The sequence below is a fragment of the Anastrepha ludens genome, chromosome 5, assembly GCF_028408465.1.
Source record: "Anastrepha ludens isolate Willacy chromosome 5, idAnaLude1.1, whole genome shotgun sequence".
Lineage (NCBI taxonomy): Eukaryota > Metazoa > Arthropoda > Insecta > Diptera > Tephritidae > Anastrepha > Anastrepha ludens.
The window spans coordinates 11,224,673-11,245,007 of NC_071501.1; the positions used below are offsets into that span (position 1 = coordinate 11,224,673).

Here is a 20,335-nt window from a genome sequence, read left to right on the forward strand (position 1 = left end):
AAAATACGAAATTAATTATATGTTGTACCCCCAATAATTTAATCTGTGTATCTCTGACAAAAGAAATTAAATTGACTCAGTACTTTCTAACTGTCAAAGATGAAAGTGATCGGTTTTAACGCAATATTTTAACGATTGATCAACAGCTCAACACTAATCACAGCTTTGGTTTGTGAATTCAGGTGATTAAAATATTAAATTTTTCCATGAAAGATAAGAATTTGTTGATCTAAGCGCGAAAAATGCTAAAGCCAAATAAGTCAAATTTGTCAAATGTCCACAGAAATGTTGGTTAAATGTCAGGAATAAAATTTTTCAGCGTTGAACGATGTAATATAATCATATTTATCATATTTATTTTACTTATGTTCACGGCGCATTTTATAAAACAAAAAAAGTAAAAAAAAAAGTTAAAAAAAATTTAAAAAAATTATTTTTTTTAAATTACTCACTTAAATAAGCTTGAAAAATGTAAATTTACACATACTCATGTCTATTTTGTTTTGAAACTTGCAAAACCTTACTAATCCCTAAAGCGCCCCGCACACGAAGTGATTTATCGATCAATCAGTTGAAAATTTTCTTTTTTTTGAACGAACCTCACAGGTGTCAACTGGTTGAGTGATTTTATATCAGCGCGAATTTTTTCATCAAATGATGTGATAATTTTTTTGTTTTTGGACCCTTTTTACTCATATACAATATTTTTTTTTTTTTGTTTCCTTGCTCACTCCTCTCGAGACCATAGTGCCTCGACAAGACTCAGTGTTTCATTGGTTTCGTTTATCTATTTTGATTTCTGACAGGGTAGGTGATTAGCCTGCCGCTCATATATTTTACTGTAATGGAATACAATAAGTGACTTTGTTTATAAATTTTCCAATATTTATTTATTTTTCAAATATTTTTTCACCGGTTCAAAGCAAGGTGATGGGTTCAGAGCAGGGCTAGACAGGATTAGTTTACTGGAGCGGCATCCCTTGGTCGGGAGTCATGGCGGTATGTAGAACCGGCTGCTTGGGCCTACCGTTGAGATGAGATAGACATGAGGAATGGCGACTAGAACGCACTGGCAGAAATTAGTAAACTGATACAACAACAACAATACCATTAAAGGTTATAGCAGTCGGCCAACTGATTTTTTTCGCCGTGTGCATTCGGATATCAGCACAAAATTGGATTACGAAACGTATTACTTACGTTCACGGCGTATCTTTAGAAGGTCATATCAGTAGAACAGCTGATTAATTCGCCTTTGGCACTTATGTCAAAAAATGTGTCAAAATGAAGTGAAAATTCTTATTCGACATTCCATCCAAACAAGCAAAAAAAAATATGTGGAGCAGAGCTTGTTGCACGGAATTTACAGAGAAAGGGAGAGAATATGGGGGAAGGAAGCATTTGTTGTCGGACGCTATTCCATATCCTCCGCCGTTGCAAATCACAACGGCTTTACTTCTTGCTCAGCGCCCAAGAGTAAATAATAAGTCCGCGAACAAGTTTTACTAATAATAAAGTTGTACTAATAAATTATTTCGAAAAATGTAAACAAATCACTCGAAAGACTTCGTTTACTTTTCTTTATAATTGGTTTTCTTTAGTCAACCAATTCGCCTTAAAAATAATCATTTTGACAATTGAGCTCAAAGAGCAAAAACAAAATTGGTTTTTGTACTACTGCTATCACCTTAAATAGATTTACCCGGCTTGCAATTAAATTTGTAATTGGAAAATTGAAATTTTGTAATGAATTTTACTCTTCGTTGGGCTCCCTGGTCTGACCAGAAGAGTTTTTCGAGCTTGGGCGTTAATTTAACATATTTCTATTATAGCTAACGACCCGAGCTTCCAGGTAGCTTTCTGAAACTTAATTTTCTTTCGATTTATGGGCATAACCTTTGAAAAAGGATACTCGGACAGGACGAAAAAAGACCAGACACGTATAGCCCACAAAAAGTTTTAAAAAAGGTGTCCAATTTTGTAATGAATTTAAATTCAAAAGTTATTATGAAAGTTTTTAAATAATTTGAACACGACAAATAAATTGATTTTTGATTGATTAATTATTAAACTTTATCTTCAACAAGGGGAATCCACTAAAGGTGGTATTGGTAAAACAGCTGATTTGTGTTTTATTTTGCCGCGGTCATGTGACTGTCAGCCCAGAATGACACAAGGCGAATTCATTATTTGTGTTCTACTTTGCCAATACTTTACTTTGACAATCAAGCGCACAAAACATTGTTGTTGGTCTAGTGCCAGCACCTTTAATGAATTCGTCTTTGCCTTCACATGAATTCGCCTTGTTGCAAAGTAATCTCTTTTTCACTTGTTGTTGTGGTTGTAGCAGCTTACTAAACCCTGTCAGTGCGATGTAGTCACCGATCGTCTTCGGCCAACTCATCTAACGATAGACCCAGAAAACGTGCTGTTTCGGCAGGTTGAGTCCAGAGGGAGAGGGGTGTTAGGTGCGCAGCAATGTCTAGAGCACTGTGCCTTTTTCACTTATAACAACATTTACTCCCTGCTCCCGAAACAATTGTTAACCTCTATTTCGGAAACGACCCGCAGATAACGCAGCGAATTAGATTGAATCTTTTCTATGGCCCGAACACGCCAGGGCTGTTTTTTCACTTTAGTCAAATAGCCTGCGATAGCACAGAGTCATATGTTCACGAGCCACGAATGCAGTGCGGCTCGACGAATTGTCATGGTGAAAAAATCTCGAGTGTTTCTTCCAAGGACGATAGATTAGCAGGTTTGCCATGGTGAAAAGATTTCTAAAGGTTTACAATGTAGCAGACCATTATTCGGCTCTGAGCGAATTTAACAGATGTACTGAATGTCACTTGGGATGTTTTTAACAAAATTTAGATTGTGATGAAAATTGAAATTGGAAAAGGTCGAGCCAAGGAGCACCAGGAGATTTGGTGGCTCCTAAAACACTCAGGCTAAAAAGACCATCGTATTTAAAGCTGCAGAAAGAGGGTAGATAGTCAAGGAGGGAAGGAGAAAAGTATCAGAGAAAGAGATAGGAAAGAATAGAGACAGAGATAGAGATAGTTAGTCCTATGAGAATTTTCCAGATTCTTTGACAAATCTGTAAATATCCCCCAGTTTTAGAGAAGGAACTTTACTCATTCTTACGACATCGGAACCCAAAACTCGTAGCCGTGCTCTAGCAAAGGCAGGACGCTGACAGAGAAAGTGCTCAGTGCTATCCGCCTCCTCTAAGCACGACAGGCACATTGGGTCCTCAATGATTCCAATGGTGGTCATATGCTGACCCCATGGGTTGTGTCCTATAATGATACCGACCATCAACGGAACGTCTTTCCTTCCAAGTTTTAGTTGAAAGTTTTCTGTTCGGACTTGTCACAAAACACGCAGTTCTGTCACAAAACACTTTGCAGTTCTGCAGCATTCTATGTAGACCGGACCATCGCTCTTTATGTAGATTGCGTACATAATCGCTGATCCAATTCATGATTCCTGCGGAACTGATTCCGATTATTGGCTCTGGCCCTTGTGCGGGGAGCCGCTGATCCACGGATGGCCAATTCATTGTGGTAGTGATCAACAAATCAACAACACACAGGCCAAGTGACGTAGAATCCAAAGTTCCCCTTGAAAAAAATTTTTTTCACCGTACCTAACGAGCAAACCTGGTCCACCATGGTCGTTTCCATGACAGTCGGTTCTACGTTACCGAAACGACCCGGATTTATATCCGGCCAAGGACTGTCACTCCAGCAGCATTCACCGTATGTAAGTATGGGGAAATTTTTATGCTGCTACAACAACAACAACAGCAAACCTGGTATTCTATCATTCTTGCAGGTTTGCTATTTTGCTATCGTGAAAAAAAATGGTGAGGGGAACTTTGACTGCTACGTCACTTGTGCATTCGGCAGCCGAGTGCTGCACGATCATTTCACACATATTCACACACTCGGCCAATTATTCGTTGCTCAGACAACAACGAAGTGTCATTGGTTAATTTTGTTCGTATATCACTAACACACATTTTTTCGTAAACAAACTGCTTTGTGACCGCAAGTGACGTCAGCCGTCTATCAGTTTCGCACAGACCCGATTAAGTAGCTCACCTTTGACATCTTTTCACCATCTGTTTTAACGCCAAATGCGGCATTTTTTGCAAGCCACTTCGCGCTAACGACGTACAAAACAAACTAAGTTAAGTTTTGATTTTTCTTCAACTGCTTGAACAACTTAATCAACTCCGGCAAGTTGTGCATGGGACGCTCGCTCAACTCTCACCTATACAGTTTTGTGAATTAAAATGCTTTGATTTATTTACTTGTGTATATGTCATTTTGTAATATAAATACTTAACTGTAATTTGCTGCATAAGCCACTCGTTTAACTTAAACAAAAAAAAAAAATATTTAAATTTTGTTCGCAACTACTGTTTGCCGTCTGTCACTACTCGTTATTATTTATTTGCTTCGTAACTATTTAACCTTTTCTTCTTTCGATTTCTTACCGCCTCATGCAATGCAACTAACCTAATTTATGTAATTAATTAACAATATATTCTCTTATATTAACACTGATTTGAAAATAGTTGACACTTTTGCTTGCCAGTCGTCAATACACATTTTTGCCAATATTACATTTAATACATTTATTATGAATTATTATTAAAAGTCACCTACGACGTACATACATTACCAACTAACAACACAGTCTGATTTATATAATCTTACAAATTCTTCAAATTTTTGCTTCAACTTTTATTTTTCTCTATAGAAAGAGCTCACTCATGCCTGTTGGCTTTTCAGAATTGTTTACGAAGTATGAGCGACTCAGGAGGAAGTGTTTTTCACATATTTATTTTTTGCTTCTTTTCATTTTTTCTGTTTTTGTTAAAATAAACACAAAATTTGTTTAACAATAACACAATCATCATTTAAGGCGAAGGAGCAATGAAAATAGTTACAATTGGACTTCGGCCGAAGACCAGGGTGTCTCCGCCATAAAACATAAAAATTATTATCAGCAGAATAATATAAGAGAATTGCTGAGATTGGTTAAACAAAATACGAGCTTTTTTTCTTTGCTATACACTTTTTCAAGCAAGCATTATTGATTATTTTCTTACAAAATTAGTTGACTCTTCAAATGCATATTTTTCTTCTTTTTTTTTTTGTATAAAATATCTATAAAACTTAAAAGGCAAATTAAATGATCTTAACAACAACATGGGTCAACTTAAAGCTAAAATTGCTTAGTGGTATATTACAAAAAAAAAGAAGAGGAAGAAATTGTTAACGAATATTGAGTGCGTAAAAACGTATCATCTCTTTTTTCTTCGCGTCTCTTTACGACAACTTTAAATATGATGGCGGCGAGCACTTCTTGCGCAAGAATTTTATAATATATAACGGTAAGCAGGAAACAAGCGTAATGATGGAGACCTTCCACAGGAAATCATACGACCAGATAAACTCCCAATCTGTGAGTAGAGAGCGAAAGAGAGAGCGAGAGATTAAGATTCACATTAACAGTTGTAAAATGCAGTAGAACTTACCGAAATACTCATGCAGTACAGCCAACGAAATCAAGTAGAGCGCCAAGCTGAAGAGCTCAGCTAATACCATGAGACTGCAAGAAAGAATGTCAATTTTAAGATGAATACGAAAAATATTTGCTTTTAAATGTTTCTAGAAGTTCACGCGCCGAATTATCAAGGCTTCAGCTTAAAAATGAAAAAAGCTTTCGCACAAAATCACTTTTATCTCAATAAATATTTAAATGGGAGCTAAACAAAGGGTATTTCAAAAGTGACGGTACGTTAGTTTTACGTATCTTGGGCATTCGACAAATAGAGAGATGTACAATTTTACACCATAGAACAAGGCGAATCTATTAAAGGTGGTATCGGCAAATCAGCTGATTTGTTTTTTTTCTTTTACCGTGCCCATGTGGTTGTCAGCCCAGAATGAAACAAGGCGAATTCATTCTTCAATTTCTACTTTGCCAATACAGTAGGTTCTGTTTTTATGGGGTAGATACGTTCCGCAAGAAACAGCATAAAAAAAACAGCATAAAAAAGCTACTAGTTCTATAGTAAAACTATAGATACGTTTCAAAAGTGCTAAAACCGCATAAATCTGAAATAATGTAATAAAATCGCATAAAAAAGGGCACTAGTCCCATATTATAACTATAGATACATTCCATAGACCACATGAATCAGAAATAATTAAATAAAACCGCGTAAACAAAATATTGTATTTTTGAAAATTATATCTTTATTTAAGAAACGTCAGAATCGAAAAATAAATTTAAGTCAGAAATAGAATCAGACAATACCCACATGTTGCGCGTTCGTTTAGGATTTGGCGTAAAATCACTTTCATCACTTGAGGAAATGTACACGTCTGATCTAGATAGTTATGCCGGCGGTTCCATACTTGTAGGGTTAGCATTTCTGATGTAATCTGTGATGAGTTTTTGCTTAGCTGGTTTAGAATCTTGTTTATATGTACAATTCCCGATAGGTCGACATGCATTTTGTAATTTAAAAAAAAAACCGCACTATTTCAAAACCGCATAAAAACAGAACCTACTGTACTTTGGTTTGACAATCGAACATACAAAACATTGTTGTTGGTCCTTTAATGAATGTGCGTTGTCATAGAACAAAGCGTTAAAATTATTGAAACTTATTATGAAAATGGTCGGTTTTTAAGTACAACAAATCGCAAAATTCGGATTTTTTTTTGCTGGGAATAATCATCCGGCTGATTGGACAATTAAAAACTTGGTAAAAAAAATTCCAAGAAACTTATTCTGTCGTGTATAGAAAAAGGAGTGGCAGATCAAAAGCTGGACGTGTTGCTGAGAATATTTCGTGAATATTATTGTTGTAGCGCAAAGTGATGCTGAACAACACTCAACATCGCAACAACGCAACAATTAGGTTTTAATATTTGGCGGATTTTACCTGAAATTTTTCACATACGAGAGCGATTCAATAAGTACCCGATGGGTCCAAGAATGAAATAGGGTCTGGAGCCGGATGGTACTTAATCGATAGTAATAAGTATCACTATGCTATGGGGGAAATGGCAACTGTTTTCCAAACGCAAGTTTTTGCCATCCTGAAAGTAGCCGAATGGATAATCGGGAGGAGATGGAGCGGAAAACAGATTGGAGTTTTCAGTGACAGTCAGGCAGCACTGAAGGCTCTGGAGAACGCACAGCAAACCTCAAAGATTTTTCAAGAATGTAAGAAGAAGTTTAGTTCTATTGGAGGACGGATTAAGCTTGTACTTATATGAGTTTCAGTACTCCACAGGGACCAGAGCTGATAATCGGAATCAGTACCACAGGATTCATGAATTGGATCAGCGATTATGTATGCAATCTAAATAAAGAGCGATGGTCCGGCCTAGAACTCTGCAGAATTGCAAGGTGTTTCGAACAGAAAACTATTGAAAAACTATTTTAAAACTTGGAAGAAAATACGTTCGGTTGATGGTCGGTATTATTAAAAGACAAAACCCATGGGGTCAGCATATGACCACCATTGGAATCATTGAGGACCCAATGTGCCTGTCGTGCTTGGAGGAGGCGGATAGCACTGAGCACTTTCCCTGTGAGTGTCCTGCCTTTGTTAGAGCACGGCTATGAGGTTCCGATGACTTGAGAATGAGTAATATTCGTTCTTTAAAACTGGAGGATATTTACAGATTCGCCAAAGAATCTGGAAAATTCTCACAGGACTAACTATCTCTATCTCAGGCTTTTTAGCTTGAGTATTTTAGGAGCCACCAAATCTCCTGGTGTTCCTTGGCTCGACCTTTTCAAACTTCAATTTCAACCCGTGTTTGATGACAGAGGGCGTTCCTGACAGAAGTTGGTGTTAGCATCGGTTGCTGCCAAACGACCGCAAAACAAATTTCAGACTGATTGATAGGTTAGTTTGGATTTGGCAGCTATTCGAGTAAGGCGTGTGTCGTGTTTTTCGCTAAGATAGAAAAAGAGCAGTATCGAATTACCGAACCGCAAAGTTGAATGATGTCTATGGGGTCGCTTCGCCAACGTTATTGATGAGGAACGACCAGGACGACCGGCAGAGGTGGTTACCGAGGAAATCATTCAAAAAGTCCAAGACCTGATTCTCGCTGATCGACGAACGAAAGTGCGCGAAGTAACAGATACCATAGGTGTGTCGACCGGAACGACAATTAATATTTTAGGTGATAAGTTGACGATGAAAAAATTGTCGGTGCGATGGGTGCCGCGATTTCTCACGATGGACATCACGCAAATGCGGCTGTTAATTAACTTCGAAGCGGTGTTTGGAGCAATTTAAACGAGGTCCAAAGGAATTTTTGTGTCGAGTTGTCACCGTTGATGAAACCTGGATTCATCATTACACACCAGAAACTAGGCGACAATCAAAACAATGGATTCCTCCCGGCGAATCTGCTCCAAAGAAGGCGAAAACAGTCCCATCGATCTGAAAGGTCATGACGACGATTTTTTGGGATGCGAACGGCGTCATCCTCATGGATTTATTAGAAAAAGGAAGAAAGATCACGGGGCAATACTACAGTGAGTTATTGGACCGCTTGCACAAAAAATGGAAGGAATCACGGCCGCATTTGGCGAAAAAGAAGGTTCACCACGATAACGCACCAGCACATTCTTCCGGAGTTGTCGCCCTCAAACTGCATGAATTGCGACCGCACCCCTCGTATTCACCCGATCTGGCTCCCTGCGACTTTTTCTTGTTCCTTAACATGAAGAAATGTCTCACGGGGAAAAAAATTAGTTCAAACAAGGAAGTCATCGCCGAGACAGAGTCGTATTTTGGAGATTTCGAGAAATCCTATTTTTTGAAGGGGTTAAAAAAAAATGACCGGAGCGTTGGGAGAAGTGTATCTTTCTAAAAAGGGACTAATAAAAATACAATAAAAATTTTATTGAAAAAATGGTGTCAATAGTGAAACCTGAATGAATCTAAATGTTTTACATGTTCTATTTTAAGTGTCCCCTGTGACCGATTTAACAAGCTTTGAAATTTTATAAGAATGGCGTACAAAAAAAAAAGCATACAAAACCTTAATTTTTTAACTTTGAACAAAAAAACAAAAATAAAGTTTAGCCTCTTTTGGTTGTACCCCTCCAGTAAGGGTACGGCCTGGCGTAGCCCCCATAGTTTGGTGCCAGCAAAACTCCCTTAACCCTAGCTCTTCACTCCTAAGCTTCTCCTTGATGGTGTGTTGACCCATAGCAAGGAAGGGTACGGGTCCTACTATTAAAGGCGAGGCCACAACCTCTCTCGCCAATGCGTTCGCATTTCGTTCCCAGTTATACCCCTGTGTCCTGGGACCCAAATTAGTCGGATGCGATTTAGCGTTCCTGGTAGATTAAGTTTCTCGATACACTCAAGAGCCTCTCACAGATAGAGCCTTGAATGCCGCCTGACTCTCGCTCATTCCGGAAATTTATTTTCAGTTTAATTTATTGTTCAGTTCAATTCTGAACTTTCGATCCAATCAATCGATGAGTTTAGGTGCTATGCTAAAACATTGATTATTACTAAGTTCAGTGTCTACTCACCGATGCCAAGTGCGCACCGTCAACGCCACCATTATCAGTTCGGTCATAATGAGCGCTGAGAAGCTAATCGCCACAATATGTATGAATTCATCCTCGAACAGTATAAGCGCGCCATACATAATCACACCGCCCTGATATATACTAATTAGCACCCAGATGAAGAATGTCTTGTAGCTCAAACTGCGCCCCTTCGACAGGTCCTTATACAACTCCGGATAGGTGACAGCAGTAGTCGATGTGATATCCTGGTCTAGCACCAAAGAGAATACGGGAAACATTGTGTACAGCGTCGAGTAGCCAACCATGAGGAAACCTTGATACAGCGCCACCGAGCTGAGATAGAATACAGCGGAGAAGACCGCTTGTAGCGTTGTTATAATCAGACCGCGATGTATGACGAATTGTGAGAGCGCTGCTGAACGTTTGTACGAGCGCCGTCCGTGCACCAACAACAGTTTGGCAATATGTGAGAATTGTGGTATGCTAAAATCACCAGCGAGCGAAGCTTGTCGTCCCTCACGCCCCTCAATACCCACACCAGCATCGGCCTGTTGTATCATGCTGACGTCGTTACCACCATCGCCCACCGCACAGGTGCGTTTGCCCGTATGATGCTGAATGAGCTGTACGACTTGTGCTTTCTGTGTGGGACTGCAGCGACAGCATACGACCGCCGGACTGGCGGTGGCGAGCTCAAGAAATTCTGGTCTATAGTATTGTAGACAAACTTCGAGCGATTCACCCGAAATAACCAATGCGTGCCCTTGTTTGCGACGGAAGTTATTCAACTCGACATGTGCCTCTGTGCGTGTCGTCACCGAGCGCAGCACATGCAGACCCTGATTGCGGCCAATTAGCTGTGATGACTTCGCGATACAGCAAGCGGTTTCGAGCTTGTCACCCGTCAACATCCATACACGCACGCCGGCATTGCGCAGCAATTCGAGTGTAGGACGTACGCCTTCCTGCAGGCGGTCCTCAACACCTGTTTGGCGGAATAAAGTGAAAATATGATAAATAAAATAAATGAAGTTTTCAATTTAGTTTGATGCTTTACTCACCTGTCAAGCAGAGTAGCTCCATTTCGCGCTCCAACGACTCAATCACAGCAGCCACTTTGGCTACGCGGTCAGAGACGCTGAGACGTGCCGCACTAATACGTGTCTCAAAATCATTGTACTGCTCCTCCGAGAGCACTTTTTTGGCCACAACCAAGGTGCGCAGGCCTTCACGCGCCATATTGCCCGACTCTTCGCTCAGCCAGTCGTTGTACTGCACAATGGAGGACATGACGACATCGGCGCCCTTGAGATAGAAGGTGATTTCGCCGGAGCCTGAATCGCGCACAATGATGCCCATGCGTTTGCTCTCGCTGGTGAAGGGGAAGAGCTGGAGAATTTGGAATTGCAGTAGACCATCTTGAGATTCACCTTTGGCTGAAAGGAGTGAGAGAAAATTTTCATTGATTATAGAATGAATTTACTAATAAATAAATAAATAAATTTGAGTACATTTCAGGATGAGACCTAACACACATTTTCTACTCTTTCGATAAAAATAAACCTTTTTTTCGATGAATGTCGCCCACATGCGCATGCGCACAATTCCACATTTGAATAATCTCGAGTTTGCTACCTCGAAGTACCCATCCTTGCTTCAGTGGCCGATAAGTAGCTACGTGATAAGTTTATCTTCCTTTGGAGTTTCAAAATTTCAATGGGAGTTGGTTGAAGTGGTCATTCATCCAGAATCCAACTAGCGTTTCCGCACCATTTTGTTGTTAAGTGGGAGTACTATTTAAAAATTGTATATACAATTTTTATCAAATGGTTTGGATTACGAGAAGCAGCCTGAAGGTGTTTCCGATAGTCATAGTCGAAAATACCAGCGGTACTAAGCTGGTGCCATTGAGACCGCCTACCGGCAGACGAAAAGGCAAAAAATTATATAAAAAAAAGGTAAAAACAGAGATGTTGTTGTTGTAGCAGTTTACTAAGCCCTGCCGATGCGGTATAGTCCCCGATCGTCATAGTCCAACTCATCTAACGGCAGGTCCAGGAAACGTGCTGTCTTGGCGGGTTAGGTCCAGAGGGAGAGGGGTGTTAGGTAAGTAGGTTTGAGAGGGCATGAATAGGTGATTACTGTCGTCCGGCGTGCCCTCAAATGCCGGACATATATTGAGTATGTCGGTGTCGATTCCGGAAAAGTTGGATTTTAATCTACTTCAGCATCCAGAACGAAATTGAGCCAAAGTGGCAGTCGGCTTAGCCGAATAGGTTGGACTACCATTCGGAATACAGAGAGAATGTAGGTTCGAATTTCCGTGCATGAAACGCCAAAATTATAGAAAAAGTTTTTCTAACAGCGGTCACCCCTCGACAGGCACTGACAAACCTCTGAGTGTATTTCTGCCATGAAAAAGTTCTTCAGAGTCGGCTTAAAACTGTAGGTTCCTACATTTGTAGAACAACATCAAGGCGCACGATATAAATGGGAGGAGGAAACACCCAAAAAGGGGTCTCGCGAGGCAGCTGCAGTTCTTCGACTGCAATAAGTGGTGGTTGGTCTCCAATAACGGCATTTGGAGGTGGGGAGTTCAGGAAGGTGGTAAGAGTCTCCCGATGAATAACTTTAACGTGTCTATATTCTGTCTGGTCCATCAGTTGTAATTGCGTTTTGTCTGGATCTCGTCTGGGAGGTGGCGCAGACTCTACAAATGCTTGCAGGGCTGATTCTTCCGGTAACACCCAAGTAGAAGTTGCTTGGTGAGCATTTTGCTATGCTCCTTAACCGGGAGCATTGAAGCCTCGTTGTGAAAGTGTTGCCGGGGTGGCCTCAGGAGGCATCCCATAGTGGTCCGGATTGCAGTATTCTGACAGGTCTGAAGCTTTGTCCACTGTTATTCACTGATGCCAGGCGACCAGACGGGCAAGCCATATTTCAGAACCGGCCGTTCAATAGCTTTAAATGTGGTCAACAAAATTTTCATTGTCTTTGCCCCAAGTTTTACATACGAGCGATTTCCGGACCTCGTTGCGATTTTCGACCTTAGCGGCATGTGCGATTCTGTGCGCTGAAAAGGCGAGCCAAGTATCGTAGGTGACGCCCAAGGCTTTTGGGGTCGGTATTGGTGTGTAATCGACTTTCATCTTTAGCTGTAGTTTGACCTCGTTCGTCCAGGTGGTAAAGAGATCCGCCGTGGGGGGAAAGTTGATACCGTAACGTCTCCCTTTATATAAGTGTACATTAGCTATGTATGGGCGTATTCTAGAAGACTAAGCATTTAGTTTGGCGTAGTAACCAGAACGAACCTTTGTCAGCTAATGTATGTAGGACCTGCTGTCGTGACACAATTACGAGGTAGCTAACTGTGGCACTTTCTTCGTCGCCAGCTGCATCGCGTAATCTTTGGATTTTAATCGTAATTTTTCTACTTATTTCTAGAACTCAGGAGCTCACTCGGGAGCTCAAAGAGGCGCTTTCTGGAATCACTAGGAAAAACTTCGCCCGTAAGTGCCATCGGCTAGCGAATTGAAACTTTTTTATGGCTCGCTACCCTGCTTGTGATCTCGGTAAGATGTAGAAGTTAATTCAAAAATCTTCCAAGCTTTTTACGAGCGAAAATAAGACTGAAGCAGTCATTCTTTAAGAAATATTTTTCTGCGATGAAGAAAAGAATCTATCCAAAAGGGTTGGCAAAACCTAAAAGATGTCACTAACAATTAAATTTTAAAATTATAGCTTTGAACCTTTTCAGACTCTTCACAGCCAGATAAAATCGCAGCTTTGTGGAAAAATGTTATTTAAATACTAAAACTTACTTTTCCGAGTTTTCATTTGCAAAGTCATGGAGTTAATGTCGCGTGCAATCAACGTCAAGCCAACCTCTGCGGTCCACTTAACCAGCGCAATCTCATCTGGTGACGAGGCCTGATACTGGTGCTCCGTGGCGCTCGATTCGACGTTTATCACAGATTTTGTAGGCGAAGTGGAACCACCTGCGAAATGCAATAAAACCCCGAAAGTTACATAACATTTCATTGTATTTGCTATTTCTTATTTTAAAACCGCTGCACCCACCTGCTGACGATGTGTAAGTCGATGATGTGGACACCGATTTGTTATCATCCTCATCGGTGATCGGTGTGACATTGTGGCAAAGCGCCAACGCTTTTACCGCCTCCCACTCACGCCAGCCCTCCGGATGACGCATACGATTACCCGAATACATCGGTTTGGTTGAAATAATTAGAGTTGGCTGCTGCTGTTCACCGGCTCCGCCACTAGCACCCACACCGCCACCACTACCACCTGGTGCACTTTGTGCCAGTATTGTGGGCGCTAGCGTTTGTATTATCTGACCGATGTGATGAAATGTATCATTGTCATGTGAAACTATGCCTAAATGTATCTTCTTGAAGACCATTTCATTTTGTGTCAGCGTGCCGGTCTTGTCCGTCAGCACATACGATATACGTCCCAGCTCCTCGGGTATGGTTGTCGAACGCACCACAGTGCCTTGAATTTCAGGATCATTTTGCATTTGCCACGAATAGAAGGCTTTGCCCATGTCCAAATTAACACGCAAACTTATAGGTATAATATAAGAGAAGAGTAACACAAAGCGGAACATGTAACGATACCAGGGGCCACTGAAACCTTTGAGCATCATCATGACGAGCGAGAGGCCGAGCACGGCACAGAAGAGCACCTGACGGGGGGAAAAGGAAATAAGTGTTTAAATACAAATAATTTGTCATTTAAAAACATTTTGGTTAGATTAGCTTGTAATGGTTGCCCAGAGCGTAAGCTCACTTGGACAAAGAAATCAAGTTCATCCTTTCCTCCACTTTGAAATCAAATAAAAAATTTACCTTCGTTAGACCATTAATCTCCATATCGAGCAGTCCAACTTTTGACCGCGGCTGCGAGTTATTCATTACGCTACGCGTTTCACAGCCAGTATAGATCACAATGCCAGTGGCTGTGCCTGCAGCAACAACTGTGTTTGCCCAGAGCGTATTCTCGACATTGAGGCCGGTTTCCTCACCGCCATCCTGCTAAAAACAAATAAAGAAATATATTTAAGTGTAAACTTCCAGTAATGAATAGCGCGCAAATTTTCAACCCACCATCGAGAAGGTCCCTATGAATGAGTGTATATCGTTTTGTGGCTTCTCAATGTAAACGCTCGCGTCAATATGAAACAAATCCGAGTCCTTGTTCAGCTTCTGAGTGAGCGGCACTGCCAAGCGTAGTTTCCAATCAGTTTCACCTGAAAATAAGCAAAATTTGTTAGTGTACATCGCAACTAGTCAAAAATTGCGCCTTCGACAAACTCACCATCCAGTTGATCGGTGCGCACAAAGACAGAACCACTCTTGTCACTGGTGCGCAAGAGCACTAAATCGGCAGGCACCCGCTCGTTTTTCTCCACAATTATCATATCGCCTACTTTCAGCTTCGAGGAGGGCACCATCTCGTACCCTGGCGTCTCGTTTACCGTTAGCCTCTTGTATTTCTGTGAATTCACCTCGTGATCACGTTGATGTCGCCGCAAATCGTCGACCGCTTCACGACCGATCGTCACCATTAGCACGAAACTGAGTGGACCCCAATAGGTGTATGGATAGCCAATGCGTATGTCGGGTATGAATTGTGACAATGCCATCAACAGAAAATAGAGATTTAAAAAGAAACGGAACTGCTCGAAGAGCACGAGCGGCAGGAACGTGATCACATTGTATTTTTGATTGCGTATCTCGTTCGGTGGGAATTTTTCTGTAGTCGCACGGCCCAAATGGACGGTGCGCGCGCGCAACTCGCGTGGCGAAAACCATTTACGCCAGCAGCTGTGGATGAAAGAGAGAGAGAGAGAGAGAGAGAGAGAGAAAATTAATATTACAGAATTCAAATAGAAAATAGAAATTTCTTCAAGTTAAGCTAAATTTAGGTTATTCAATTTTTCAATTTCAATTCTTGGAACAACAATTTTTAATTTGCGGAACAACATCAAGACGCGCCCCACAATAGAAGGAGCTCGGCCAAGCACCCAAAAAGGGTGTGAGCGCCAATTATTTGTATGCATATAATTTTTCGAAGATGGATGCTGCGAAGATTAGTTCTTATATAAAATTGTGAGTTTTTAAATTACATTTTTTTGAGTTTGAAATTTTTCGATTTTTAGGTTATGTTTTTTAATATTATTTAAAATATTTAATAATAAACATTTTTTATAAAGAATATTTACATTTACGAATGCAAAAATGTTAATTATTTTGAAAATTTTGACATTTTTCGATTTTTAGGTTATGTTTTTAATAGTATTTAAAATATTTTTTATTAAACAATAAACATTTTTTATAAAGAAATTTTAAATTTACGAATGTAAAAATTTTAATTATTTTTAAAATTTTGACATTTTTCGATTTTTAGGTTGTTTTTTTTTTAATTTTTTATTGAACAATAAACATTTTTTATAAACAATATTTACATTTACGGATATAAAAATTGAAATTATTTTTAAACTTTGAACTACTTTTTTTGTTTCAAAGCTTTGCAAATTTGGTGTCCTCTTAATTTTCTCTCGAATCGTACATAAAGTTTCTCCAAAATAATTTAAATTTGAGTTTCAAATATTAGTAAAAGTTAGGTTATGGGTTGTTATGATGGTAGAAGGTGGCGCAAAATTAATCATCCTATAGGAAGATTTATAATGGCATCGTACGTCATTCGTATTTGAACACTTGTGAAGTTGACAGCCGCAGTATACAAACAGATAAGCAAGAGCGTAAAAGAAAAATACAGATTCCCATCACTAAAAATCATTCATTTTTTTTTTTTTGTGTTTAGAAAAAAGTTATTCAAAACAAAATTGGATGTATGTACATATGTAAAAAAATTTAGGTGGCAAGTCGATATACTTAAAAGCTCATTTTAACTTAACTTTTTTATAATTTTTTATATACAAATTTATATTCTTAATAATTATTACACCTTTTTAATTCACATTAGCAAAAATTAGCTATGATATTTGGTAAATTCTTATTATTTGTTTAGGTCGAAAATAAAGCGACTCTGATAATAATTTAGAGGAAAAACAATTATTAAAAAAAATTATTGAATAAAAAAATAACAAAAATTTGCTATGGCTTCTGGTAAATTTGTTATACCTTGTGAAAATTGAGTGACTCTGGATGAGAGCCATGCGGTTCATCACAATTAAAAAATAATAAAAACATCGAAAAAAAACTATAAATAAAACAAACGAAAATTAGCTATGGGATCTGGTGCATTTTGTATATTATTTTTGTTTTAGATTGAAAATAAAGTGACTCTGGATTAAGTAGTTTTTTTAACATTCAAAAAAGTAATGAATAATATGCGAATATCTTGGAAGCCGATGTGTTTCATCACAATTAAAAAATATTAATAATAATTAAGAGAAAAAAATGGATGAAAAAGGAAAATATTGAATAAAAAACAAGTTTAGAAAATTTTTTTTATGTTGAAAACAAGGTGACTCTGGATTAAAGAATTTTTGTACTTTTTTTAACATTAAAAAAAAAGTTATGAATAATTGACGAATATCTTGAGAACCGAGTGGTTTCATCAGAATTAAAAAATAATAATAATTTAAAGAAAAAAATTTTCGGGGGGAAAAAAATATTGAATAAAAAAAAATTAACATGAGGTCTAGTAAATATTTTACATTTTTTTAGGTTAAAAGTTAAGTGACTGGACTAAATACATTTTTAACATTAAAAAAAAGTAATGAATAATTGGCGAATATCGAAAGCCGATGTGTTTCATCAAAATTCTTGAAAAAAAAAACTTTAATAAAAGAAATAGAAAGGCTCTGGATTAAATAGTTTTTGTACTCTTTTCAAAATTAAAAAATAATGAAAGAGGAGATGTATTTCAACACAATTAACAAACAATAATTTAAAGAAAAAAAATTACAAATTAGCTATGGGATCTGTTAAAATTTTTACATACTTTTTTATGTTGAAAATAAAGCGAGCCTTTGGAGTGGATTAAGTAATTTTTGTATATAAAAATTAATGATTACTTTTATTAGCAAAAATCTTGAGAGCAGAAATGTTTCACAACAATAAAAAAATAATAATAATTTAGAGAAACAAAATTTTTAAAATAACAAAAATTAGCTGTGGGATCTACTAAATTTTTTATATTATTTTTTCTAGGTTAAAAATAAAGTGATTCTGGATTAAGTAATTTTTGTACTTAAAAATTAATGATTAAATTTAATGCCCAAAATCGTGAAGGCCGATGTGTTTCATCACAATTAAAAAATAATAATAATTTAAAGAAAAAATAATTATTGAAAAAAAGTATTCTGGTCACCCTAAAACGTATGTATACAAGTAAAAGGTTTTCAAATAAGAGGTGTTATTTTGATATTCAAAGAAAAAAGATATTTTTTTATATAAATGATCGGATGTTTATTTCATTATAAAGAGGAAGATATGCCGTTAATAGTGGAAAATAACATCAGGCAAATGACCACCACGACCACGCTTACAGGACAATATCCTGTTCATGAAACTTTCCATACTCGAATTGCAAAGTGGCTGCCCTTGTGCTCGATAGCCTCATGAATTCTCTTCTTGAGGTCTTGAATCGACCCTGGGCTGTTGGCGTAGACCTTTTCTTTCACGTAGCTTCAGAGAGAAAAGTCACAAGATGTTAAATCACAAGATCACGGTGGCTAATTGTGATCACCTCTTCGAGAGATAACACGGTCCGGAAACTTTTCCCGTAAAAGATCAATGGTTTCGTTTCTTGTGTGGTACGTAGCGCCGTCTTGTTGAAAATAAACGTTGCCCAGATCAATACCATCCAATTCCGGCCATAAAAAATCCTTAATCATCTCTCGATAGCGCAATCCATTCATTTATAACACATGTTATTGGAAAACCCTTTATATGCGCATATTCACATTCAGTACTACATACCAAAAAAAACGTTACGACTTTTTATGCTAAATGAGCTTAGAGCAAGGTATATTGAATAAGTAGTAGCAGTAGAGCAAAAACAACAAAAGCAATGTATTTTGTTTTTATTTTGGTCTCTCAAATATTAAAATCTATAAACAACGATAGACAATTTGGAAGAAATTAAAAAAATTTGACAATTTAGATACCAAATCAAATCAGCTGCTCTACTTAAAATAACTGTTCAATTTGCCTCAGCTTAAAATTCATTTTCCACACAATAATCCATTTCAATTAACGATCTCATTCAAAATTATAATTTTGCCTTCGATTCATTTCGATTATAAAGCCTATGAGAATTCTAAGTTGCTTCCGGTTAACAACCCGGATTTACAAATACATTCATATATCCAACGATGGACTGTCAGTTGCCCAAAAAAATATGTTAAGGTTTTCGTACACATGCAAAAACAACATTAACAATATTTCACGCTTTAGAACACTTTCTTTCTAATTCATTAACATCTTGAGCAACATAAAGAGCGTTGCAATGCAGCTTGGCAAACATTTATTGCACTCTTAGTAAGCCTCTTCGTCCAACTTTCTATAACGATCCATTTTTGGCCAAATTTTCAACAATCACTTTATTCTTTTAAAGGCACAACAAAACGGTTTTAGATTTAGATAAATTATTTCATCACAAGCATAAAAACCTACAAGTAGAGCAGCAGGAAAAATTTAGCACTTAGCTTCAACTTTTCCAACTCTTTGCCAGATTTTTGATCGTCAACAACTTCCGACATTTTTGCATTACTTTCACAAATTCGTCATCGACCAAGCCGCACCAATCACTGACTGGATGGCTAAAAACTCAAGTGCGGTCAAGCACAATTCGAAAAATATGTGATTTTAAAGTTATACACTAAAGGCAAAACAACTGAATAAAAAATATCGATTTTCAGACGACACATTTGGGCTTACGGGCTATTGCTTAATTAGCAAGGCATGGCTGTGTATGGCAAATAACAACAACACAGTGTACAACTGGAAAAATTACAAGCAAGAGTTAATTATTATTCATAAATGTTAAGCATATGTGCATATACACCCACAACAACAAAACAAGGTAAACAAATTCTGAGTGTGGAGTGGCGTGGAATAACTTAAGGTTATCGGAAGCAAGAGAGGATGTCGCTAGCGCGCAAAACGTTTCGTAGTGGAGTTTGAAAAGGAAAAGAATGCAAGAGATCAAGGACAATGCGATAACATAAGGAAGCATTTAAATAAATAGCAAAAATATATATAAAATATGTAAATAAGAAAATTTAATCAAAAATAGAATAAAACATAAATCAAAAATAAGAAATATAAAAAAGAAAATTAATTAAGTTAAGTAAGTTGAAAAATAGAAGAAAGCACAAATAAAAAAAATTATTTAAAAATAGAAGAAAACATAAATACAAAATTTAGAAAAATAAAACAGAAAATAAATTAAAGATAAATAAACATAAATAAAAGATAAGAGCATGAATTTAGTTAAAAAATAGAGGAAAACATAAATAAAAAATATAAGTAAAGTTCAATGAAATTTTTGGCCAATATATAAAAAATATAAAGAAATATATAAAAACAGAAAAAAATCAAAATAGTATTAAACGATTCATAACTGTCTTTTGTCACGTATTGTGTTAAGTCATACATTTTTTAAGTGTTAAAAAATATTTAAAGGACTTCAAACTCCAACCTACTATTTTTTTTTGTACGGTACCTAAATATAT

General features: G+C 37.7%; 1 protein-coding gene across 7 annotated transcripts in view; it reads right to left on the reverse strand.

Moving 5' to 3' along the window:
• Positions 1 to 666: 666 nt before the first annotated feature.
• The window catches only part of LOC128864477 (probable phospholipid-transporting ATPase IIB), a 96,118-nt gene continuing 76,449 nt past the window's right edge, over positions 667 to 20,335 (reverse strand). For 6 of the 7 annotated variants that reach the window (XM_054104152.1, XM_054104151.1, XM_054104150.1 and 3 more), the window contains 9 exons: positions 14,944 to 15,452; positions 14,733 to 14,875; positions 14,475 to 14,660; positions 13,681 to 14,311; positions 13,422 to 13,598; positions 10,662 to 11,036; positions 9,601 to 10,585; positions 5,555 to 5,628; positions 667 to 5,479 (listed from right to left, as the gene is read on the reverse strand). In XM_054104152.1, the coding sequence (XP_053960127.1) occupies positions 5,346 to 5,479; positions 5,555 to 5,628; positions 9,601 to 10,585; positions 10,662 to 11,036; positions 13,422 to 13,598; positions 13,681 to 14,311; positions 14,475 to 14,660; positions 14,733 to 14,875; positions 14,944 to 15,452 (3,214 nt within the window). In that variant the 3' untranslated portion in view covers positions 667 to 5,345. The remainder of the gene's footprint in view (positions 5,480 to 5,554; positions 5,629 to 9,600; positions 10,586 to 10,661; positions 11,037 to 13,421; positions 13,599 to 13,680; positions 14,312 to 14,474; positions 14,661 to 14,732; positions 14,876 to 14,943; positions 15,453 to 20,335) is intronic. The other variant, XM_054104155.1, reaches the window with a different exon arrangement.